The following is a 22,246-nucleotide window of genomic DNA, read 5'->3' on the forward strand; positions in this document are numbered from 1 at the left end:
AAATACTGTACCGTGACACGTGTAGACCTACAACTGAATAGCGATACGCTATTAGAATTATCTCTTCGAGTAAAGTCAATTTCGGCCTAAATTGACTTACAGTTCATTTTGATTATGCTGTGCCTGGGAAGATGTTTATTGGCTTTTAATTTTTAAAATGTCGAGTAGAACGAAACATGGACTTTCATATTAGAGTGTATACATCGAGAATCTACTGATGCTGGTCTGTAAACGTACCCTGACTCTATTAGGGCAATTGTCACTCCGATTCATTTAGGAGATTTTTGAAAGTCGCAGCTGGGACACTCTATAGTCTTATATTATAAGAGTCTTAACTAGAGAAGAGGAAGAACGGAGCCAGCGAGGAAACTATAAAAGAAAAGAATGTTAAGAAGAGACCAAATGAGACTTTTTTGAATAGCGTCAGCAGCCCAAAAAGAAGAGGCAATAATCTATTTAGTTAAAAATACGTATGATCATTCATCGCTCCCTCCTTCACCCCAATTTGCATAATTAATTTTCCTATATCCTTTTTCACGTCTCTTTCCTCTTTAGTATTGTGCTTAGAAGGTGGTGTATGAAGAACAATCGCTGGTCGAGCCATAACGCAAAGACATTAGGCAAACAATATTGTCTTTGTATGACGTCACAATCACAAGTGAGAATAGAATAACTTGTAAAATCCATCTTTGTAAACGTCTTAAGATGCCTATTCATTCGGGGACTGACAACAACCGTTGACCGATTGTTTCGTTTTTTGCTTAGACTTTTTTTTTCTTCATTTCTTCTCTTGCTTCCAGTTACTGCTGGTGAGCATTCCAGTACCTGCAGCGATCCTGATCTCCACTATCGTGCTTTTCAGTAAAATATGTTTTTTTTCTTTCCATCTGGTGCTAGAGCGCACGGACAGGTTGTCCACTGCAACCGCTCGGTTGCTTGCAGTTGCAGGTTGTAGCAATATTTAGTTTTGACATTTGTTTAGACGAATTTTACTTTTCAAGCAAAGCAAATCTTCATAGTTATAGGGCTTGTACTCGATTACGTAAAATCCCTTTGAATTTTCTGGTTTCTATTACAAGATTAGTTCATCCAACATTCAAGCAGACGACGAACAGTACGAAAACGCTATATTTGCATCTCGACATCTGTCATTCACCAACGTTTCTCGTCTCGATTGCAGAAGCAAGCAACGTTTTTGGCGTTTGCTTCGCAATGAGCACCCGAGGTAAACAATTTAATCTAACTATTGGCATTTTCAAATCGTTTATACGGCTGTTGATTTTATGGTTTTTATCTTCCAACATTTAAGGCATAGAGACTGACGAGCAACAAAGGATTCGATTCCAGGTGGAGCTGGAATTTGTGCAGTGTTTTGCCAATCCTAATTATTTGCACTGTAAGTGTTTTTCCTTGTTTGTGACATTCATAATTTTCCTCCATCTGAATCTTGAAATTTACAGTTCTTGCGCAACGTGGCTACTTCAAGGATCCTGCTTTTGTCAACTATATAAAGTATTTGCAGTATTGGAAAGAGCCAGCTTATGCCAAATATCTCAAGTATATTAGACTTTAAAACAGTTATGTCTGGCAAATTTCAACTGTGACTGTGTTTTAGGTATCCTATGTGTTTGCACTTCTTGGACTTGCTTCAGTATGAGCATTTTAGAAAGGAAATTGTGAATGGCCAATGCGCCCGATTCATTGATGATCAGCAAATTCTTCACTGGCAACATTACACCAGAAAGAGAGTAAAGCTTCTTCAAAGTCAAGCTGAAAAGCACATGATGACAATACAGAATGAGCCAACACCACAGAAAAGTGTATGATTCTTGGTGTGTGTATTCATTAAATTTTTTAAAATTATCTCCTTTTGGTGAATTCTACAAGACAATATAAAGAAAATTCTTTTGTAATTGCTGTATTTTGAGCAATGATAGAGCAAGCACCAAAACATCAACAGATTTTTTGGAAAACTGTTGTGAGAATGTTTGAATGGAATATGGAATATTGGTAATATTCCCTGCTGATGGATTCCTTACATGTGTTATTTATCATCAGGCACTATGCTTAACAACCTCAACATGCAGATCTTCTTGACTTCTTCAATACCAATATTCAGTTCTTCTGCAGCAGAATGTTCCAGCCTCTCAACTATTCCCTTCAGAATTGCTTCCTTCTTGTTCTGCCTTGCACATATGACAAATGGAAAGCCAAATTTGTCTCTGTACCTAGTGAAAATTCATTCCAAAGATGTTGTTATTTATCAACCAGCTTTATCATAGCTGTATGTGTGATGTTGTAATAAGTTATCATTACTTGGCATTGGTATCTTTAAGCAGTTGTTTCTCTTCAGGAGTCATGGTGTCCAAACCAGCAGCTTTCTGTTCAGCTGCACTCTCTTGCGTAAGGCGGTCAAGTTCAGCTAGTCTCCCAGTTAAATCAGGAAGTAATCTTAGCACACCCTCTTTACCTAACATTCAAAGAAAAGAAAATTTAATAATAAAATAACACATTCTTAATGATTAAATTGTGTAAGAACAATACCTGTATCTGGAAGGAGATCTACAAATGAGCAAATTTCCTGATGAAGATGATGGACGTCATGAAATGGACGGAATCGCCAGACTACAGCTGCGCATATTGAACAGTGCTCAATAACATTACCGAATCGCCCAATGAAATCTTCATAATTCAACTCATTCACTTGCGAAATTGTGAGCACGTCAGACATATGTATACGCGTATTAAACTGGGCCTAGAAGTGGCCGCTTGACAACGACCTGAACAGAATGCAACCGGCTAAATTGTACACCGTACCCTTCCAATTTTAAGCAGTGTACAAAAACGCTATATTTGCATTTCAACGTTTTTCATTTCCCAACGTTTCTCAACTTGATTGCAGAAGCAAACAACGTTTTTCGTGGAACAGATTTGCTGAAATCGTGGAATATTTTATGATGTGATATAATATGACTAATCAGATGAAACGTTTCAAAACCGAGAGACTTTTAACTAATAACCTTATCGCCGAGTGTAAACAACGTAAAGAAGAACAGCAAAAGGAGAAGGAAGAAGCTGGCGATTAGACTTACAAGCCCGAGAGATGTCTTGAATTATTGATTGTTGGCTGACCTAGAGTTCAAAGATATCTTGGACGCCATTGCGGCCATTACAACTCCAAGGAAAATTGAAGAGCTACCTCCCAAGTTACATAACTTTGCCTACGATATTCTCGTCAGAGAGTTGAGATTTGACCCACGCGTAAAGCCAGGTGATACTAAACTGAAAGCGCCGATGAAATTGCAGGAGTAGGGAAAGAAAAGTTGAAAACTGGAAGTTGATTGCCTACAACAGGTGAAAGGAGAAGATGACGGTGACACTAAAATAGTTCCTCGTCGCAGTGCCGATAATTACGATGACGGGTAAAATATCTTACGAATTCATTTGCATCTCATATTCTGCCTCCATTCTTCATTTGCTCTTATTTTGCCTGAATCAAAATCTTAGTCATTTGGGATGCACGACAAGGACGAATCAACATTCGCAGAGCCTAAAAATGAAGAAGAAAATTCGGAATAGGATGAAGAGGAAAGTGACTCGGAAAGGGAAGACAGGTTTTCGGACTGGGCCTCTAGTCGTGACTTTGTTGGACGTCCTTTAGGAAAAACGAGAAGAATTATGGTCTCTGGGTAAAAGATTACCTCTATCTCTATCAATATAACCACAGCACTTCTCCCACACTTTATTTTCTACAAAATCGGAATCTAGGCTATATATCATTCTTGTTCAACCAGCTGGTTTTTCTCAAGCTTATCGCCCTTATCTTCCCGGCCTCTGATTTCCGGTATCCGATCATCACACCAGCATCTCATGTACTGATGGAGGCACTTGGTTTATGGTTTGTGTATAGTAGGTGACGAGGTAATGCAAATGCAAATGCTATATTAGGATTATGTCACCCTTTAACTGTTAACTTTCTTGTGTAGTTCGTGTGTCTCAGCACACGTTAAATCCTAGAAGTTCTTCTTTAATATTTGCATAGAAATATATATTTGAAGAAAACCGGTTCGACGAATATTCCATGGCATACCTATTGCATGCCTATTGCGTTGCATTCCAGAGCGGTTGAACCAGAGTAATAGAATACTGGTGTAGCCACGGCCATGTTAACTCCCCCTCTCGGATTTTTTCCCAAAAGTTGTTGCCAATTTCGCGTATCGATTGTGAGAAAATGAGGCAAGATATCGATTTAAGTGTCCCATAACCGTAACTGCCACCTATGAATTGAGTTTTAAGGGTTGTTATTGTTATAACAACCCATATGTTTATACATACATTTTTTCACACTAATTAATTAAGCCACTTTTTGTTTACTTTCTGAAGTACAGACGACGAAAATGAGCGAAAACATAGCGAAAACGTAATACATCACAAGTTCACAACACAGCCGCTGTGGCGCTTTCGTTATGGGACAGAAAGACTTTCAGGCCAAAAAGGCAATGGGAGGGCCCGCCATAAGCGTGGCTACACCAGTATTCTATTACTCTGGTTGAACCGTGGAAAAACGATTTCTTGCCCCTCCCATTTCCACGCTTATTTCCACGCCATATCGTTCCACGTTCCAAGTACACAATATACACGGACCCTAAATTAGTGTAATGTTTTGCCGGTTTTGCCAATCCTAATTATTTGCACAATAAGTTTTTTTCCTTGATGTGGAATTCATAATTTTCCTTCATATAAAACTTGAAATTGATAGTTCTTCTTCGACATAGCTACATCAAGAATCCTGCATTTGTCAATTAAATTAAGTATTTGCAGTATTTTGGAAAGAGCCCACTTATGCCAAATATCTCAAGTATATTAGACTTTAAAAGAGTTATGTATGGCAAATTTGAACATTGACCGTGTTTTAGGTACCCTGTGTGTTTGCACTTCTTGAACTTGCTTCAGTATGAGCATTTTAGAAAGGAAAGAGTGAATGGCCAATGTGCCCGATTCATTGATGATTAGCAAATTCTTCACTGGCAACATTACACCAGAAAGAGAGTAAAGCTTCTTCAAAGTCAAGCTGAAAAGCACATGATGACAATACAGAATAAGCCAATACAAAAGAAAAGTGTATAATTCTTAACATGTGTATTCATGAAATTTTTTTAATTATCTCCTTTTGGTGAATTCTACAAGACAATATAAAGAAAATTCTTTTGTAATTGCTGTATTTTGAGGGATGATGATGCAAGCACCAAAACATTAACAGAATTTTTTTCAAAACTGTTGTGAGAATGTTTGAATGGAATATTGGTAATATTCCCTGCTGATGGATTCCTGACATGTATCATTGTTCATCAGGCACTATGCTTAACAACCTCAACATGCAGATTTTCTTGACTTCTTCAATACCAATATTCAGTTCTTCTGCAGCAGAATGTTCCAGCCTCTCAACTATTCCCTTCAGAATTGCTTCCTTCTTGTTCTGCCTTGCACATATGACAAATGGAAAGCCAAATTTGTCTCTGTACCTAGTGAAAATTCATTCCAAAGATGATGTTATTTATCAACAGCTAGCTGTATGTGTGATGTTGTAATAAGTTATCATTACTTGGAATTGGTATCTTTTAGCAGTTGTTTCTCTTCAGGGGTCATGGTGTCCAAACCAGCAGCTTTCTGTTCAGCTGAACTCTCTTGGGTAAGGCTGCCAAGCTCAGCTAGTCTCCCAGCCAAATCAGGATGTAATCTTAGCACACCCTCTTTACCTAGCGTTTAAAGAAGAGAAAATTTAATAATAAAATAACACATTCCCAAAGATGATTAAATTGTGAAAAAAACAAAACCTGTATTTGGAAGAAGATCTAAAAATGAGCAAATTGCCTGGTGAAGATGACGGATGTCATGAAATGGACGGAATCGCCAGACGGCAGCTGCGCATATTGAACAGTGCTCAATCACATTACCAAATCGCCCAATGAAATCTTCATAGTTTAACTCATTCACTTGCGAAATTGTGAGCACGTCAGACATTTGTACGCGTAACTGGGCTGAGAAGTGGCCACTAGACAACGACCCGAACAGAATGCAACCGGCCTGTGAAGGCCATTGCAGCCAAGGTCATTAATAATCAACATTGATTTGTTTGTTTGTGTATGCAGACGAATTGGAGAATAAACATGTTATTTCCCATAAGATGTTTTCATTGCATTAATTGATATGTGACTCCAGCTTCTTTAGTGCCATTCGTCATTTGAGCCTAGCCATTTTCTTAGAAAGATAATGGAGAGTAGCATGGAACTTCAGTATTGCTATGTAACCTATTTTCGTTATAACATGTGGAGACTGGAGATTGCAGCCGGTGTAGCATCAGTGTAGCATACAAGATTTCCATGGTCAAACTTTAATCCCATACGTGTAAGTTAACAATGTATTTTTGTTCGGCATCAAAACAGAATACAAATTCCCGGGATATTAATGCTAACTTCTACAACAACAGCAAAGACCAAAGAGAAATCGAGAGAGCAGAGAAGGCAGAATACAGTAGCCGCTTCTGCGTGTGCTTGTCGACGGTTCACGTGATCGTCGGAGACTTGAGGGTCATCTAGTTGTCAGGCATGATTGCGAGACACCGAGAAAAAGCATGATAGAGGAAATTTTGGGAGGACAAACCGACAAGGTGCCCTTACTATGCTGTATTTTTCTAGTTCGAATGTCGCGCTATTTATAGCCAACGTGCATGGGTTCACGTTGGAATTTGTTCTGCCAGCCGCACGAGTTCGGGCTTGGCGCTTCGGTTCTTTAAAAGGACAGCAACTGGCGGTAGTATACCAAATAGCCCCAAGCTCAATACTGACGAGCTCACTTCGACTGCACGATCTCGTCTGTCCTGTTGTGATCATTCCTTCTCCTCTTCCAGTCAAATTTAAACAACCCAGTCAGTAAGTTCTATTTTTATTTGAACATTTCAAATTTTGTGTTAAACTATTAGTTGCATAAGGAAACAAACGTTGTCTTGAGTACGATATAAAAATTACGCAGTTTTTTGTATCAGAACCGAACGATCCCTTGCCAAGGTGACCTTCGCGTAGAGACTATGTATTGTATTGATCGAGCCCCGAGTACTTCCGTCCCTTGTAAAAGTGACTTTTGGATGCGATAATTTTGCTAGTTATTCGTCTAAAGTCCTTTATTTGAAAATTGATAACATGATTCATGAAGCCTAAGCTGTTTAGTGTTAGAAATTCCAGTATTCAAAACAGTTGCACCCCATTTGGCTGCCCTTAGAACGACCTTTAGGTTGGTAACAGAGCTAAGGTCACAGTGGTATCTGGTAACATTTTGCGTTTTGATGTAGTGCCATGCACACAGAAATAACAACCATGGTTGAAAATATCTTTATTCTCAGCCTTCTTTTTGAATTGACAGAAAATGACGACCTACTTCAACTACCCTTCTCAAGCTCTCCAGGATGAGCTCCGTACCATTGCTCACAATATTGTAGCTCCAGGCAAAGGTATCTTGGCCGCAGACGAATCCACTGCCACCGTTGGAAAGCGCTTCGCTGATATCGGTCTCGAGAACAACGAGGAAAACCGCCGTGCTTACCGCGAGGTATTGATTAATACGTAGACAATGATAAACAAATATATGTTTAAAATTTCTAATTTTCTAATGTGGTTCTTATTCTAGCTTCTCTTCACCGCCGATTCTGCCCTCAATGAGAACATTTCTGGTGTGATCTTGTTCCACGAGACCCTCTACCAGAAAGCAAGCTGTGGCACCTCCTTCGCCGAGCTTCTCAAACAGCGTGGAATCTACCCTGGTATCAAGGTAGACAAGGGTGTCGTCAACCTTTTCGGCTCGGAAGACGAGTGCACCACCCAAGGTGATTGATGATCCAATAACAAACCAGAGTTCGTTCGGTATAAATAAATCTTCTTTGTACTCTAAAGGTTTGGACGATTTGGACGCTCGTTGCGCCCAATACAAAAAGGACGGATGTCAATTCGCCAAATGGCGATGCGTCCTCAAGATCGGCAAGAACACACCGTCCTACCAGGCCATCTTGGAAAACGCCAACGTCTTGGCCCGCTATGCTTCCATCTGCCAGACCAATGGCCTTGTTCCGATCGTCGAACCTGAGGTTTGAATTCATTCCGTTTATTCCTTCTATATCGTTAATTTAATTGTGATTGTTGTTTCGTTTAGGTGCTTCCCGACGGTGATCACGACTTGGATAGAGCACAGAAAGTGACCGAGACCGTCTTGGCTGCCGTCTACAAGGCACTCAATGATCACCACGTATTCTTGGAGGGCACTCTCCTCAAGCCCAACATGGTCACTGCTGGCCAATCTTGCAAGACCAAATACACCCCAGAAGAGGTTGCTAAAGCTACCGTTACCGCTCTGCAGAGGACCGTTCCTCCCGCAGTTGCTGGAGTCACTTTCTTGTCTGGAGGCCAGTCAGAAGAGGATGCCTCTGTCCATTTGAACGCCATCAACGCCTACCCAGGCCGCAAGCCATGGGGTCTCACCTTCAGCTACGGCCGTGCCCTTCAGGTACTTTTTTAATGGCTGTCTTTTATTCATTTGAGTTTATTAAATCATAATATTTCTCAATTCAGGCATCAGTCCTCCGCGCTTGGGGTGGCAAACCCGAGAACGTCAAGGCTGGTCAGGAAGAACTCCTGAAGCGTGCTAAGGTATGTTTTGCTTTTATAGAATCCCGGTTTTTGCTGTTTAACTTCAAATATAGTTAACATCTTTAACGTAGATAATAGGATTGTATTTTATTTTTTGTGCACGAGACTTAACAATTTTTAGAGTTGCTGTTTTATTTGTTTTATGTTGAAACTTCAATAATTATTTAGAGTTTCTTTTGTTTTGTTGAGTGAACATTTTGTATGTCTGTTTTTGTTTGTTTTCTATTTTGGTTTTTTATGTTGCATTCTACCAACAGGCCAATGGTTTGGCTTGTCAAAACAAATACGTTGCCGGATCCATTCCCAGTTATGCTGCCGATCAATCTCTTTTCGTGAAACAGCACGCTTATTAAAAGAATCTACGGTGCCTTGATCCGAAGTCAAAACCTACGAAGAAAAAAAAAAAAAATCTCATACCCCATTCCACATTCTTTTTATGACCAATTTTCCTTTTGCACTTTTCAAAGAAAATTATTTAGTTGCAAACTTGAAAAAAAAAAAAAGATATAGCTGCATGTCAGCATGGTTTATGGTGTAGTCACGTTAACAGTCTATCTCAATAGAAATTTCTTATATTTTTCCCCCTTGAACTACTGCTCAACTCGAAATATATTTCCTTCTGTTTAAAAAAAAAAGATAGAAAAAAAAAGAGAATTTAGTACATAGAAAAATCTAAAACTATTTGATGTGAATGAATTATTCAGGCTAATGGCGAAGCCGCTCAGGGCAAATACGTGGCTGGAACTTGTGTTGGAGCTGCTGCTGCCTACGACCTGTTTATCAAGAACCACGCATACTAGATTTATGAAAAGCTTGCAATGGTGTCATCGTCGTTATAAAAAGAAAAAAACCAGAAAGTCGATTTGTTTCAACAAACTTGGAAAAAAAAAATTGTGAATGCATTTTTTCGAAATTTTAACTTTTTTCAATGTTTAGGTAAAATGAACGAGGATCATCCGGGATTGAGATTGTAGTAGTGTCATAATAGAATTTCATTCACTATTATTATCCATCTTTGGTCCTTTTTGTTTTGAGTGTTTAAAGGCTGGAGAGTGATGTAGTAAGATCACTTGCTTTTATTGTATGTTATTGTTTTCAACATCCAATACACAATACCAATACCAGCAACATATCAAGTTCAATTTAATTATCGTGATTGAAACTCGGTGTTTATTTAAACCAGATTCACTTACACAACACGAAGTCACAAGTTACATATTGGATGGATTGTCTCTATGCTAAACGACACGTCTTACTTCAAAAAACCTTTTGAGATAATAAACCTGACCGGCAGTCATGGTCAAGAGAACGAAGGCCTCGAAGAACGACCACATCACCACACGTGAGTTCGTGCTTTCGTTGATGGTTCTGTGAACGCGTTCACGTAAATTCATGTAATCCTGTTCGTGTTTCACTGTCCTCAAGGCGCCTGACAGTTCTTTAATCATTTCTTCCAGCTTGGTATGGTTACCATCTTGTTTGAAAATGGAATCAGCAAGCCATAATACTGATCAATATTTAAAACAAAAAATCTTTCTTACTGGCTGCATCTTGGTGGAGTTCAGCTGTGGGCTCGCCAACATCAATAGTGAACATAACAATTTTGGGAGTCATGGTAGACATTTTGTTGGAAAAGCAATATGTGTATACTCCATCCATGTCGGCTTTGAAGGCATACTTTCCATTGCTGGCACGCTCACCAGACTCAATAGTTTGTCCGTTTGGACCAACAATATTGAAATCAATATCCAAAAATCCACCTTCTGCCACTTCAAATGTCAAACCTAGTTTGTGCAGAGGGAAAAAAGAAGTGTGGATTTTATTATGATGTTCCAATCGCAATCTCTGATTTTAATTAAAGTTCATTATGTGTACCTAATTTTGTGCCTGCTGAAACCTTCTCAAAGAAGCTGAATAATAGGTAAGATAGAGAAATGAATTTAGTTCATTTAAAAGTTAACTTGAAGGTGTGCACACGGGTATGACAAAATTGTTGGTAACTTACCATTCCTCGGCATGAGCATCTATCGTCATGTAATAGGCATTTGTGCACCCAATCAACAATAAAATGACAAAACAAATGTGATTCATGGCAGCTAAATAGAGTTAAACAGATTGAAACAGGCAGATTTTTACAAGAAACAGATTGGAAAACATACGTCTGTTTCTCCGGCTACAAGCGATGACGTGTAGCAAATCGCGATTGCTTAGTACATATCGATATAACAGTATTATTGGCGGGAATTTCAGTTGAACTGAATTTTAAATTTTTTTATGTGTCTTCGGAACATCAAGCAAATATAAATTTAGACTTAAGAATCAACATAGGAAAATATAATCGAAAAATAAGGGCAACGTTTTTTATAATAAATTTTATACGATAACTTTGTTCGATATTAAAAGCCACCATTCAGCTGTCGAGAAGACAGCTGAAATATCAAAACAATTTTGAATTAATTATTTTGTGTGTTCCTACTGTAGGAATAAATTGTAACTTTAGAAATGAAACGGCTTCGTTAAAGGCAAACCTGTATATGGCCAAAGTATTGGCGCCAGATTCGCCATTTTGTTTCTGCAATCTTCATTTGTCGGGGAGTCGGTCCCACACATGTAGTTGTCTGCAGCAGATTGTTCACTGTTCAGTTTCAGTGTTCACTAATTGGGTTCAGGGCGTTCAACCTCGTGGCTCGTGCTTTCCAAATAAACTGGCGAGTAATTGTAATATATTACAGTTGATAGATCTTTGGATTAAACTTTTGCTATTTTAAGCCTTTAATAATTACTGTGCTGAGTTAGTAATTCGTATTTTTTGAAACTGTTGTATTGCCCACTCTCTCATACTGGTATAAGAAAGTCCCATGCAGTAGTGCAGTACCATTAGTCAGAAATAGGCCCATGATTGATAGACCTATTTGTGCAGGTTGTGGTTTGCTTGCCTGCAGGCTTGAATGAAATTTTGCTGTTCAGAGACATATGCTGTTGTTACTATGTCTCTCAGCAATTGTATACTTAACTGACCAGGAAAAAATTGAGTTTTACTTTACATAAAGCTGTGTTCAAGGTAATCATTCTTTGTGTAGGTTAAGAATCTATTAAAATCTCTCCTTTGTTTCAGAAAGAATAGGTTAATGATGCAAAGTTTTGAGCAAACTAACAAAAATTCTGTCAGAGAAACAAAAGGTAATTTTGTTGTGAAACATTAGCCACAGTGACTGTTGTTTTTAAGACTATCTGACTACATTCCAATCTGGGGTTTTAAATAATTTGGAAAAGTTTTAGAGCATTTGTATTGGTTAAGCTTTTATGGAAAAATCTTGGGTCTAGCAGGAATCCGTTGTTACTCGTCGCTACTGAAATCGCTGCGAATTGAAGATCGATTTTTGTCCTGGGCTATTTAGGCGAATGCGATTCTGTTGCAACTGTTCAATTCGAAATGCTATTCAATCTTATCTTTACCTTGTGTGTTTTGTCAGTGTTGTTTCCCAGTTGTTTCCCAGTTGTTTCCCAGTTGCCTGAGTAAGTTTTGGGGAAATAGAACTTGATCATTGTCGACAGGGGAATTCTACAATACCGAAGGTCATAGTGCATAGACCGTGGTACATCTACGTATTCTAACGTACGTAGGGTTAGAAAGTAGGAAAATGTTGATTGATAACTGTGTATATTTTTAGTTGCTTTAGTTTGTTTTGTGTTCAACTAATTTATCTATTTTTGTTTTGTTTTACAAGGGGATATCCAAGTACTTACATCATAGAAACAATTCACCCCAAAAATGGTATGAACCTTACAAGCATCAAGTTAGTTCACCCTAAAATCTGGTAAGTCCTACGCCTTTGAGTTCTAATACGTTGATCCGCTATGTCTACGTATATGTAATAGTTGCATAAAGTCATAGTGTTATACATTTGAGTAATTTGCTTGTTTGCCTCGGTGGCAATTGACGAGTGCCCAGTTTTTTGTTTGTTTTTTCTCCTGTGCCTTCTCGGTGAAAGAACTTTCTGTACATGTCAGCTAATGTTGTTTCTGATTTATTTTTTAGATTTCCAAATTTGGACAGAACGGTCTTTCAAGAGAAATGTGACAGTGGTTGACGAAGGAATTGAAACGCATCAAATCTGAAAAGGCTACTCTACATATTGTGCAGTGCAGGACCTCAAGAGAATTATGTCAATTCGACTTTGTAAGAAAGAACTTGAAGGCGAAATCAAAATTAGTCTTGCAGTTGCTGAAACAGGTAATGTTTCATGTCGAGCTATAATTCTTCAAATAGCCTTTATCGGCGTTTCTTTCAGCCAAGAAACCATTATTTAGTTTTGCGTTTGAACCGTGGTGAGATGGACGATACGTTGAAATTATCAATCACACTTGATTAATTCAATCGCCCCATTTTGAGATTGCTGTATTAATATGCCCAGGGTAATCCACGTTACGCGAAACAATCTCTATGAACTTTGAAATAGGGTGTAAAAAATCCAATTGTGGAACTCCCAACTAATGCACAAACAAAACGTTTTCAAGCCCATAAATGAAATGCTCAAGTATCTGAGTGTTTAGTGCATCCAATTATTCTGTATCGCTCAGGCTTTTTAACTTTACAGCGACGCTGTCTTCGATGACGACTCTATGGCCGTCGACCTCACTTGAACCCCCTTCGTTGCACGTGTTTTCCTTGTGATAATCTTACAATCAAATCAAGCCAGAATCTGGTTTCAAGGACAAATTTATTTGTAATAAGAATACGCATTTTTGTCCCCGCTGAGTCAGTGCCCTGGTCGAACGTTTTAGTTAGAACCTTCCCCACTTTTTTGGACACGTTTACAGGAGATTTGCCTATTGGGGAATTATTCTACCTGAGCAATAGTTTAAAAAAGAAATGTTGATTTTCCATCCTTTCCATTTAAAGTCCGGTCAGGAGAGGTAAAGAAAAAATTATTCTTGAATTTTTATTTTCTATTTTGTTCTTAGTGATTTTTATTTCAACTCATTTCATTTTTCCAGATGCCGTTGCATGCTGAACCATCACCATCGTCAAATTTAATTCACCGAGGTGTTTGGTAAGTGCCAAACTTGCACGCCATGTTTGATAAGTAAACGTTTAGACTTAATATAATAACAACTTGTGAATCGATTAGTTAGGACGTTTAATACGAAATCATTTTTCAATGTTCTGTCACTGAACGTATAAACAGCTTAGTTCGCTCTTTTTCCTGATGTTGTGAAGAAGGTAGAGCTGATTTGAAACCAGTTTTTAAGGGATACATTTTTCTCCTATCAAAATCGGGGAATTCGTCTAAAATTTATCTTTTGGTACCAACAGCAGCTCAAATGAGGCAACCATTTTTCGAATTCCTCCATTTTGCGAAACCGTGTATTGGGGACGTTGAGATCCGTGGATCGAGTTTCTAGCGTTTGACAAGCGATGAAGTTATTCCGTAGTCGTCAGCCTCGCTTGAACTAGTGCAATTACATGTTTTCCCCTCATTTTGTTCACAATCAAGTTAGACTCGAACCAGAAACTGACTACAAGTATTCTAGGATTGGGACTGGAAACCTTTTTAAACTGGGGTCATTGTTCAATGCCTCCGGTCGGGCATTACTAGAGTATATTTTTAAAATCTTCACTGCTCGTTCAGAACTTGTTTTCAGAAGATTTGCCTAAAGCAAAATCACGCTCTGCGATCTGTGTGGCAATTGAAAAAATATGCCTTCATTTGCGACGAACGCCCTAGTGTTGTTTTTCTGTTCGTTGTCAACAAAATATTGCCAGTTGACAATGATCATCAACTGGCTGGAGCACGAAATATGATGGCTGCATACACTGGTTTCAAATCAGCTTAAAGTTTGGAGATACGAGAGCGTCCATAATAAATTTTTCTGCCAAACTTGATGATTAAAAAATGTAGCCGCTAAGACGTTCACCTTTTGTTACGTCGTCCCAGCACTCTTCATTATAACTAGCGAGATGTTATTTTGCACGGACGAGTTTGCGATAAATGAAAATGGGATTATTTTTGGTGAACGTTTATATTTGTTGTAGGCGATTTCTTTTTCATGATTATGTTTATTTTATTGCATTCAGTTTTAACAGAAATGGCGCCGTGGGTGCTATGAAGTGCACCAAGTCATCGTGCTACTAGTAGTATCGGTATAGACGAAACACATTTTTCTATTCAGCTCTATGATTAATTCTTCTTTTTTAGATCGCACTTCTGAATTGTACCTTTGCAGCTGACGTAGCGTAAAACACGAGTGAGTACGGAAAACATCAAGATACCGACCAAGAAAACGAAGAGCATCACGTCGAAGAGAAAACGCTGGTGTAGAGAAAGCTTGCGTGAAGCCGTCCGCAGATGGGGGGCGCCTTTGTGACGGATAATGTATTCAATCCAGTAAATGACACGATCCAATGGCGTTTCCATTTGATCGCGCATCAACTCCGATACTTTTTCCATCTTTTCCGCGTAGCTGCGAAACATTTTCAAAACATCAGGAATGGATCAAAGGTAAACATGTTGACGAATACCTTGAATTGGTGAGGATCTGCTCAATGGCGTTGAATAGAATTTCTTCTGTCAAATTGTCCCAATCGAGTCGAATGGCATAACCGTCATCCTGGGCTTTTTGGGCGTTAATAGGTTGATCGATAAAAACGGGTAAAACTATCAATGGGATGTTATGATACACTGCCTCTTGGATGCTGTTGACTCCGCCGTGCGTGATGAACAGACGCATTTTCGGGTGTCCAAGCAGGTCGGCTTGCGGTAACCATGACATTAATTTGACGTTAGGTGGAATTGATTCGCCGTGTCTAATTTTACTTTCGTCCTCCCATTTCCACAGGATGCGTTGGGGCAACCGGGCGAATGTCGACAGGAAAATGTGACGCACATCATCCGGAATATCGGAGTTTCTTAAAAGTGAACCGAAGCTGACGATGATGCATCCGGCATCACCAGAGTCACTCACGAACTTTTCTAAATCGTGCGGGAGCGGTTTAGCTGGACCGAGGTTTATACCGCCAGCTTGGATCACTGCTGGCGTAGTTGCCATCTGGTAATTAAGGCCCAGGTTAGTGTTGAGTATCAATAGGCTCAGATATTTGTTTTCAATCCTCTCCATCGTTGGCAGGTTTTCGATATGCAACGTCTCGGCTGCGAGGTGATCGGCCACGGGCATTACGATCCAACGCCAGTAATAGACGGCCAAGATGCCGGTCAGGGTGTTGTATGTTCGCTGCCAAAAATTCATCTCATCCTTATAGGCTGAACCTACGTGGGAATAATGGTCGAAGGCGAGTGGTGAACTGACGGCATCCAGATGCCAAGGCATGGGCATGGCACCCATGGTGTAGATAAAGGGTGCATCGAATTTATAGACTAGCGGAAGAATGCATTCGTTTACAGCTGCCTCTACGATGATCAAATCGAATTTTTCGTGTGAAGCCATTAGCTGATGAAAAACGGGATCTCGATAGATGGTTTTACAATAGAGCTCTACTCTCTTTGGCAATTCAAATAAAAGATAGAAATTTTTAGTTCCAGCGCTGAAATCGACGTTGTGATCGCTGCTGAGCGCATCTAGTTCTGGTGAGTAAAGCAGACGTAAATTGGTTGTTTGATTAAGTGCATTCGTCCCCTGATTTTTCGGTATCAATCCATTCCAATAGGTGACGAAATGGCCCCGTTCCACCAATCCCTTGATTATTGGTTTGACGAAGTTGGTGTGACTGCGTGTTGAGATTGGCGACAAGAAGAGAATTCTGTGAGCTGCGGCTAATTCCGTGGACAAGAATAAAAGTAAAAAAGCACTCAACACCATTTTGATTTCTTTATTATCTTTTAAGACACTGTTTTTATATAGCTGTTGTCAGGCCGATCGAGAAAATCCAAAGAAATTTCTGTCTTTGTGCACCGATTTTATATGATTTGACCAGTTGCGCAACTGTTCAAAAAAAAAATCGAAAACAAGGAAACTGATGCCATCTAGCGTTATAAATAACGTTTTTTCGAAAGATTATTTTTGTTTAAAAAGTTGAACAATAATAGTTTGATTTCACGCCATTCTGATATTTACGTTTTGTTAAAATAATATCTAACACTCATTTTTTTTTACTTTTAGTTAAAAAGAAGAAAATAGAGCTGATTTGAAGTGAACTGAAGAAAAATTGTGTTTTGAATCCAAGGAACCTAGTCAAATTGGAACCGAGAAAAGTCATTCAATCCAAGTGGCCAAACATCAGAATTTCTGTTTGGGGGTAATAAGAGAGTAAAATACAGAATAATTTGTTTGCATCTCATTTCCTAATGTAACAAATTTGACTAAACAGGTGGTATCCAGCGGATGATTTCAAAAGAAAATTTTAAGTGGAGCATCGCAAGAAGGAATCGATGTCGGTTGGAGAAAACAGGAAGGAACAGGTAATGTTCTATGCCAATCTGTAATGTTTTTGCTTGCCGCTACTAGACTAGTCTTTCGGGCTAGTGGCCAGTTGGTGGCCTTACGTTCAAATCAAGGAGACGATAGGGTCAGACCGTTAGTCATAATCGATCTAGTAAAATTCAATTAGTCCCATTTTGGATTTATTATTGCATTAAGTATGCTCAATATGTCCGCGTTACTTGAAACCATTTTCCTGAGCACTGAAAATGAGGCGTTTACATCCATTTGTAAAAACTCAACCCTCAAACAATTCGCTGCACCTGCGGAACGTTTTGAAATCCCCCCAAAAGAAATAACAGGGAACTTGTGATAGGCTTAAGGATACACTGTTAGTTTTGAGCACCAGCTCTTTGGCGCAGCCCAAGTTTATTGGGTGTATCCGTCGTCACTCGCGTCGTCACTTGCGTCGTCGTAAAAATAAAGAGCTTTGTCGCAAACGACAACATGCGCTTGATTTATGGCTGCCAATTTATTACATTTATTTGAAATTCTGAATGGGTAGATGCAACCAAGTTAGCCATTCGAATCCAAGTACAAAGCGGGCTAGCACGATCTTCTATAGTACGCCGTTAATTACATCATCGCATACACCAGGTTAACGTTTCTCTATGTGAATTGATAAGTGGGGATAACCAGTCCGCACAACTATTACGAGTCGTGCATGCAACGATGGTCGTCTGTAAAAACTATCTCTCGGCGCAACAGGTTAGGTAACTCAGTTCCTGTCAATGAAAAGACCCGAAACTGGTTCTAAGGAACAATTAGAATATTCCTAATGAGAATAGGTGAAACAAGCTTAAAATTCTGCTCGGTTTGGTGGAGCTATTCATCTTAGAATGTCTACCATCTTGCCAGCATAGTTGACATGAATTTGGTAAAGCTAGTTTCTAGCTGTTAACAGCTGTCTGTATTGCTGTAGGGTCATTGTCGTCTCCCTTATTGGAAGATCTTTTCGTTTCGCCAATGTTTTCCGCATCTTCCTCATGACGAAGTTTAAAAACTTGGTCACACACTTGCTCTAAGAATGAGAACAATTTACAGGCGGTGTAGGTGTTTCCATTCAGTCATTGCCACCGGTCGAATCCTTCTTTTGATTTTGAATCTTAATGTTCTCTGTGCGTTCATAACGCATCTATAGAAGAACTTGCTTAAAGAGAAATCCCATCTTCCAACGTGATAGTCGGAAGATACTACATTTTGCGACTATCGTTTTCCCTTCTGTTCCCTTTTGAAATGTTAACAAGTGCTGTAGATCTACTAGGAACGAGAATTGGCGTCTACAGGGGAAGGTCTTGCATTCCGAATCGGTTATTATTCCGGACGGGTCGAATTTCTCTCTGTTATTTTATTTTTCGTGCCAGAAGAAAGAGCCAATGCGCCTTTTAGTTTCAATAATTATTGAAAACCAACTCGCCTTGAGATAACAACTTGTTTTGTTTTTTTTCTTTTTTGTTCAGATCCGGTTTCTGAGTAAACACTGACATAACATGTTGCATCAAATGATTGTTTTCTAGTACTTTGTCTTTTCGTTCGTCGTTTCATTTTTTTTTTTTTTTTCTCCCCTCGGATGAACGTGTTTGTACGCAAATGGCTTTTCGCTAAGGTTCTAAAATGCTAACCAATGCCCATTTTGCCCTGGAAGTTGATGATAAATCATTGACTCGAGCAACGACGTTTGGTATAACTGCCAGACATCAATTTGACGATTTCACACAGCGTATCCAATAATTGCAAATGTTGGAGCTTCTTTACAAAGCCAACGGTAGAACTGGTTAAAATTCTTCCGTCTGAAATTTGAGTGTCTGGTTTTTCGCCCTTGTTGTTCTCGAGCGAAGAACGTTGGGCGTGTCGTATAATCTTTGCACTTTTGAAATGCGAATTGGGGAGCACATTCTAATTGTGAATATGTACTAGATTACCCTCGGCTAAAGCTTTATCGTTCGAGTCTTTGTTAAATCTGCTTTCGTAAAGTGATATTATGGATAATTACCGTATAAGAGATGTGCGACGAGTCGTGTTAAACTTGATATATTTCAGATTATTATTTGGTTGTTGTTTAGATCGAAGGACCGACCATACAAAATGTCTTCTATCGAATTTTGCTGATAAAAACACATCGGCAAAATTAATGAAAACGTTTTCCTACCTGCTCGACATCCCATCCGGGGACAACCCGCATTCTAGACTGAGGTAATGACTTAACATGACTGGGTTTGAAGTGGAGTGCCCCCTGTTTTTCTTTTCAAGAGGGTGACCGTTCTGCATTTGTTTCAGGCTATTTCTCTTTATTGATGTTCCTAAATACATTACGGAAGGATTTACCAAGTATTAAGTCACAGCGACATTGTTTTGGTACGGTAACAACTAAAAGCTACAGGGAATCATCTTAGCGCTACTGGTTTCATATCCACGGAATAAGTATTGCATTTCCGTGTTTAGCTCTATTATTAATTGGTTTTTTTAAAGTCGCGTTTCTGAATTCTTCCTTTGCGGCTGAAGTAGCGCAAAACACGAGTGAGTACGGAAAACATCAAGATACCGACCAAGACAACGAAGAGCATCACGTCGAAGAGAAAACGCTGGTGTAGAGAAAGCTTGCGTGAAGCCGTCCGCAGATGGGGGGCGCCTTTGTGACGGATAATGTATTCAATCCAGTAAATGACACGATCCAATGGCGTTTCCATTTGATCGCGCATCAACTCCGATACTTTTTCCATCTTTTCCGCGTAGCTGCGAAACATTTTCAAAACATCAGAATTGGATCAAAGGTAAACATGTTGACGAATACCTTGAATTGGTGAGGATCTGCTCAATGGCGTTGAATAGAATTTCTTCTGTCAAATTGTCCCAATCGAGTCGAATGGCATAACCGTCATCCTGGGCTTTTTGGGCGTTGAGAGGCTGATCGACTAAAACGGGTAGAATTATCAGTGGGATGTTATGATACACGGCCTCTTGGATGCTGTTGACTCCGCCGTGCGTGATGAACAGACGCATTTTCGGGTGTCCAAGCAGGTCGGCTTGCGGTAACCATGGCATTAATTTGACGTTAGATGGAATTGATTCGCGGTGTCCAATCTTTTTATCGTCTTCCCATTTCCACAGGATGCGTTGGGGCAACCGGGCAAATGTCGACAGGAAAATGCGACGCACATCATCGGGAATTTCAGAGTTCTTTATATATGTACCAAAGCTAACGATGATACATCCAGCGTCACCGGAGCCATTCACAAATGTTTCCAAGTCGTCTGGTAGCGGTTTAGCCGGACCGAGGTTTATACCGCCAGCTTGGATCACTACTGGCGTTGTTGCCATCTGGTAATTAAGGCCCATGTTAGTGTTGAGTATCAAGAGGTTCAGATAATGTTTCTCGATTTCTTCGATCGTTGGAAGGTTTTCGATTTGCAACATCTCTGCGGCCAGGCGATCGATCACGGGCATTACCATCCATCGCCAGTAATATATGGCAACAATGCCGGACAGGGTGTTGTACGTTCGCTGCCAAAAATTCATCTCATCCGCATAGTTTGAACTGATTTGCGGATAATGGTCAAAGGCCAGTGGTGATCCGATGGCCTCTAGATGCCAAGGCAGGGGCATGGAACCCATGATGTATATAAAAGGTAAATCGAATTTATAGACTAGCGGAAGACTGCATTCATTTAGAGCTGCTTCCAAGATGATCAAATCGTATTTCTCCTGTGAATCCATCAGCTGATGGAAGACTGGATCTCGGTAGATGGTTTCACAGTATTTCTCCATTCTTTTTGGCAGGCCAAATATGAAGTTGTTGGGTTTCTTTCGAACACTAAAATCAATGATATTGCCGCTGCTGATTGCATGCACTTCCGGTGAGTAAAGTAGACGTAAATTAGTTGTCTGATTAAGGAAGTCCGTCGCCTGATTTTCCGATAGCAATCCATTCCAATAGGTGACGAAATGGCCGCGTTCCACCAGTCCTTTCACCACTGGTTTTATGAAGTTGGCGTGACTGTACGATGCGATTGGTGACAAAATGAGGATTCGATGAGCTAATACGGAAAATTCCGTGGACAAGAATAAAAGTAAAAAAACTCTAAAAATCATAGTTTTTACTGGATTTTCAACTTCTATCTTAAGACACCCTCTTTATGCAGCTGTTGTCAAGCTAATGTGGGAAATCAAGCAGATCGAAGTCCTGCCTTGTTCAACTTCTTATTGTAAAAAATTGCCATAGGTGGGTGAAACTGTTGATAAATCTGGACGCAACGCCATCTAGCGTTACAAATGACGTTAATTAAAGTTGACGAAGCTGTTTTCATCACTGTAGGTATTCATTTTTTCCTATTAAAGCTGGGGGGGAAATGTATTGTTTGACCAGGCCGTTGTAACTTGTGAATGTAATTTTTTAGGGTATTTTTCAACTATTATGCAACGATTAGAAAGAGATTTACGATTAGTAGGATTTGCGGGGGACAGAGATTTTGTAACCAGCCGAGGTTGAGCTGACCGGAGAAAAATCATCTTTCTGGATCCAACAAAGTCTAAGCCCACCTGCATTCTTTTTGGCTCATTAAGATGGTATAATAGAGAATAATTGGTTTGCCTCACATTTCCTAATGTAAAAATATTGTTCAAAACAGGCGATATTCAGAACAGAGGATTTCAACCGAAAATGTTTAGTGGGAGATCGCGTGAAGGGAAAGCCGTCATGCATTTGGAGGAAATGGAGAAAGAGGTAATGTTCCATGCCACTCTGTAATGGTTTGCGTGGCCCCAGTGGACTGGTCTTTCGGGCAGGTGGCCTTCCGTTTGAACCGCCGTATAAGGGGTAATATGGTTTGCTATAATCGATCCGCTTGAATGCAGTTGCTCCCATTTTGAAATGATCAGTGCATGAGATACATGCTCAGTTTAACCCGCGTGATTTGAAACAATTCCTATGAGCTTTGAAATAGGGCGTGGCCTATACCATTTTTGAACCTCCCACTTGTTGCAATGGCAGAACGTTTTCAAACCAAAATGAAATGAACATCGTAGGGAAATGTGCTTGCCAATATTTAGGTTTTGGGATCGAGCTATTTGGCCTCGTCAGGTTTTAACTAAAAAAATTGTTTGACTTCAAATGTTTAACG

General features: G+C 39.6%; 7 protein-coding genes and 1 long non-coding RNA gene across 12 annotated transcripts; 3 read left to right on the forward strand and 5 right to left on the reverse strand.

Moving 5' to 3' along the window:
* Positions 1 to 853: 853 nt before the first annotated feature.
* Positions 854 to 1,913, forward strand: LOC116923658 (mediator of RNA polymerase II transcription subunit 31-A). 2 transcript variants are annotated; one of them, XM_032930158.2, is made up of 5 exons: positions 854 to 948; positions 1,080 to 1,225; positions 1,310 to 1,396; positions 1,461 to 1,557; positions 1,616 to 1,913. In XM_032930158.2, exons 1-5 carry the CDS (start codon positions 869 to 871, stop codon positions 1,824 to 1,826), a joined length of 621 nt encoding a protein of 206 aa, XP_032786049.1. In that variant the 5' UTR covers positions 854 to 868; the 3' UTR covers positions 1,827 to 1,913. The 2 variants fall into 2 exon arrangements, with proteins under 2 accessions (XP_032786049.1, XP_032786050.1); XM_032930159.2 differs by having other exon boundaries at positions 1,316 to 1,396.
* On the reverse strand, positions 1,822 to 3,386 carry LOC116923664 (2-oxo-4-hydroxy-4-carboxy-5-ureidoimidazoline decarboxylase-like). The gene is made up of 3 exons (XM_032930166.2): positions 2,545 to 3,386; positions 2,317 to 2,470; positions 1,822 to 2,228 (listed from the first exon to the last, which is right to left on the reverse strand). The coding sequence occupies exons 1-3, from the start codon at positions 2,729 to 2,731 to the stop codon at positions 2,045 to 2,047; spliced, it is 525 nt and encodes a 174-aa protein (XP_032786057.2). The 5' UTR covers positions 2,732 to 3,386; the 3' UTR covers positions 1,822 to 2,044.
* A 1,738-nt stretch (positions 3,387 to 5,124) lies between these two features.
* LOC116923663 (2-oxo-4-hydroxy-4-carboxy-5-ureidoimidazoline decarboxylase) lies at positions 5,125 to 6,106 on the reverse strand. Its single transcript, XM_032930165.2, has 3 exons — positions 5,835 to 6,106; positions 5,603 to 5,756; positions 5,125 to 5,522 (listed from the first exon to the last, which is right to left on the reverse strand). Exons 1-3 carry the CDS (start codon positions 6,019 to 6,021, stop codon positions 5,339 to 5,341), a joined length of 525 nt encoding a protein of 174 aa, XP_032786056.2. The 5' UTR covers positions 6,022 to 6,106; the 3' UTR covers positions 5,125 to 5,338.
* A 664-nt stretch (positions 6,107 to 6,770) lies between these two features.
* On the forward strand, positions 6,771 to 9,821 carry LOC116923654 (fructose-bisphosphate aldolase). Of its 4 annotated transcripts, none has more exons than XM_032930148.2 (7): positions 6,771 to 6,929; positions 7,417 to 7,602; positions 7,681 to 7,876; positions 7,944 to 8,134; positions 8,200 to 8,550; positions 8,616 to 8,693; positions 9,398 to 9,821. In XM_032930148.2, the coding sequence occupies exons 2-7, from the start codon at positions 7,420 to 7,422 to the stop codon at positions 9,491 to 9,493; spliced, it is 1,095 nt and encodes a 364-aa protein (XP_032786039.1). In that variant the 5' UTR covers positions 6,771 to 6,929; positions 7,417 to 7,419; the 3' UTR covers positions 9,494 to 9,821. The 4 variants fall into 4 exon arrangements, with proteins under 4 accessions (XP_032786039.1, XP_032786040.1, XP_032786043.1 ...); XM_032930149.2 differs by lacking the exon at positions 9,398 to 9,821 and adding an exon at positions 8,951 to 9,283; XM_032930152.2 differs by having other exon boundaries at positions 6,794 to 6,925.
* A 19-nt stretch (positions 9,822 to 9,840) lies between these two features.
* On the reverse strand, positions 9,841 to 10,887 carry LOC116923660 (transmembrane emp24 domain-containing protein 2). Its single transcript, XM_032930161.2, has 4 exons — positions 10,699 to 10,887; positions 10,569 to 10,603; positions 10,235 to 10,477; positions 9,841 to 10,167 (listed from the first exon to the last, which is right to left on the reverse strand). Exons 1-4 carry the CDS (start codon positions 10,782 to 10,784, stop codon positions 9,932 to 9,934), a joined length of 600 nt encoding a protein of 199 aa, XP_032786052.1. The 5' UTR covers positions 10,785 to 10,887; the 3' UTR covers positions 9,841 to 9,931.
* Positions 10,888 to 11,618: 731 nt separating this feature from the next.
* On the forward strand, positions 11,619 to 20,664 carry LOC116923668. Its single transcript, XR_004394613.2, has 18 exons — positions 11,619 to 11,754; positions 11,809 to 11,873; positions 12,422 to 12,511; positions 12,733 to 12,927; positions 13,692 to 13,747; positions 14,773 to 14,838; positions 14,894 to 15,196; positions 15,329 to 15,454; positions 15,534 to 15,761; positions 15,822 to 16,279; positions 16,360 to 16,489; positions 16,812 to 16,947; positions 17,020 to 17,110; positions 19,193 to 19,322; positions 19,407 to 19,900; positions 19,959 to 20,158; positions 20,238 to 20,450; positions 20,526 to 20,664. It is a non-coding gene; the product is annotated as an uncharacterized LOC116923668 (long non-coding RNA).
* Positions 14,735 to 16,596, reverse strand: LOC116923646 (UDP-glycosyltransferase UGT5). Its single transcript, XM_032930136.2, has 2 exons — positions 15,217 to 16,596; positions 14,735 to 15,158 (listed from the first exon to the last, which is right to left on the reverse strand). Exons 1-2 carry the CDS (start codon positions 16,509 to 16,511, stop codon positions 14,876 to 14,878), a joined length of 1,578 nt encoding a protein of 525 aa, XP_032786027.2. The 5' UTR covers positions 16,512 to 16,596; the 3' UTR covers positions 14,735 to 14,875.
* LOC116923991 (UDP-glycosyltransferase UGT5) lies at positions 16,128 to 21,295 on the reverse strand. The gene is made up of 3 exons (XM_032930517.2): positions 19,921 to 21,295; positions 19,685 to 19,862; positions 16,128 to 16,257 (listed from the first exon to the last, which is right to left on the reverse strand). The coding sequence occupies exons 1-3, from the start codon at positions 21,216 to 21,218 to the stop codon at positions 16,225 to 16,227; spliced, it is 1,509 nt and encodes a 502-aa protein (XP_032786408.2). The 5' UTR covers positions 21,219 to 21,295; the 3' UTR covers positions 16,128 to 16,224.
* Positions 21,296 to 22,246: the final 951 nt, after the last annotated feature.

The sequence above is a fragment of the Daphnia magna genome, linkage group LG5, assembly GCF_020631705.1.
Source record: "Daphnia magna isolate NIES linkage group LG5, ASM2063170v1.1, whole genome shotgun sequence".
NCBI classification, from domain to species: domain Eukaryota; kingdom Metazoa; phylum Arthropoda; class Branchiopoda; order Diplostraca; family Daphniidae; genus Daphnia; species Daphnia magna.

What these genes read in the sequence shown, in the direction of transcription:
- LOC116923991 (XM_032930517.2), bottom strand. Translation starts at nt 21,218, where the DNA reads ATGATTTTTAGAGTTTTTTTACTTTTATTCTTGTCCACGGAATTTTCC. An exon ending in CAGATCCTCACCAATTCAAG is followed by an intron (nt 19,863 to 19,920) that starts GTATTCGTCAAC and finishes AATGTTTCGCAG; the next exon opens with CTACGCGGAAAAGATGGAAA. An exon ending in TCTTCGACGTGATGCTCTTC is followed by an intron (nt 16,258 to 19,684) that starts GTTGTCTTGGTC and finishes TGCGCTCAGCAG; the next exon opens with CGATCACAACGTCGATTTCA.
- LOC116923660 (XM_032930161.2), bottom strand. Translation starts at nt 10,784, where the DNA reads ATGAATCACATTTGTTTTGTCATTTTATTGTTGATTGGGTGCACAAAT. An exon ending in GATGCTCATGCCGAGGAATG is followed by an intron (nt 10,604 to 10,698) that starts GTAAGTTACCAA and finishes CCTATTATTCAG; the next exon opens with CTTCTTTGAGAAGGTTTCAG. An exon ending in TTCAGCAGGCACAAAATTAG is followed by an intron (nt 10,478 to 10,568) that starts GTACACATAATG and finishes TGCACAAACTAG; the next exon opens with GTTTGACATTTGAAGTGGCA.
- LOC116923664 (XM_032930166.2), bottom strand. Translation starts at nt 2,731, where the DNA reads ATGTCTGACGTGCTCACAATTTCGCAAGTGAATGAGTTGAATTATGAA. An exon ending in AGATCTCCTTCCAGATACAG is followed by an intron (nt 2,471 to 2,544) that starts GTATTGTTCTTA and finishes TTTGAATGTTAG; the next exon opens with GTAAAGAGGGTGTGCTAAGA. An exon ending in CTTAAAGATACCAATGCCAA is followed by an intron (nt 2,229 to 2,316) that starts GTAATGATAACT and finishes AATTTTCACTAG; the next exon opens with GTACAGAGACAAATTTGGCT.
- LOC116923658 (XM_032930158.2), top strand. Translation starts at nt 869, where the DNA reads ATGTTTTTTTTCTTTCCATCTGGTGCTAGAGCGCACGGACAGGTTGTC. An exon ending in CTTCGCAATGAGCACCCGAG is followed by an intron (nt 1,226 to 1,309) that starts GTAAACAATTTA and finishes CCAACATTTAAG; the next exon opens with GCATAGAGACTGACGAGCAA. An exon ending in GCTTATGCCAAATATCTCAA is followed by an intron (nt 1,558 to 1,615) that starts GTATATTAGACT and finishes ACTGTGTTTTAG; the next exon opens with GTATCCTATGTGTTTGCACT.
- LOC116923646 (XM_032930136.2), bottom strand. Translation starts at nt 16,511, where the DNA reads ATGGTGTTGAGTGCTTTTTTACTTTTATTCTTGTCCACGGAATTAGCC. An exon ending in CAGATCCTCACCAATTCAAG is followed by an intron (nt 15,159 to 15,216) that starts GTATTCGTCAAC and finishes AATGTTTCGCAG; the next exon opens with CTACGCGGAAAAGATGGAAA.
- LOC116923663 (XM_032930165.2), bottom strand. Translation starts at nt 6,021, where the DNA reads ATGTCTGACGTGCTCACAATTTCGCAAGTGAATGAGTTAAACTATGAA. An exon ending in AGATCTTCTTCCAAATACAG is followed by an intron (nt 5,757 to 5,834) that starts GTTTTGTTTTTT and finishes TTTAAACGCTAG; the next exon opens with GTAAAGAGGGTGTGCTAAGA. An exon ending in CTAAAAGATACCAATTCCAA is followed by an intron (nt 5,523 to 5,602) that starts GTAATGATAACT and finishes AATTTTCACTAG; the next exon opens with GTACAGAGACAAATTTGGCT.
- LOC116923654 (XM_032930148.2), top strand. Translation starts at nt 7,420, where the DNA reads ATGACGACCTACTTCAACTACCCTTCTCAAGCTCTCCAGGATGAGCTC. An exon ending in AGACGAGTGCACCACCCAAG is followed by an intron (nt 7,877 to 7,943) that starts GTGATTGATGAT and finishes TGTACTCTAAAG; the next exon opens with GTTTGGACGATTTGGACGCT. An exon ending in AACTCCTGAAGCGTGCTAAG is followed by an intron (nt 8,694 to 9,397) that starts GTATGTTTTGCT and finishes TGAATTATTCAG; the next exon opens with GCTAATGGCGAAGCCGCTCA.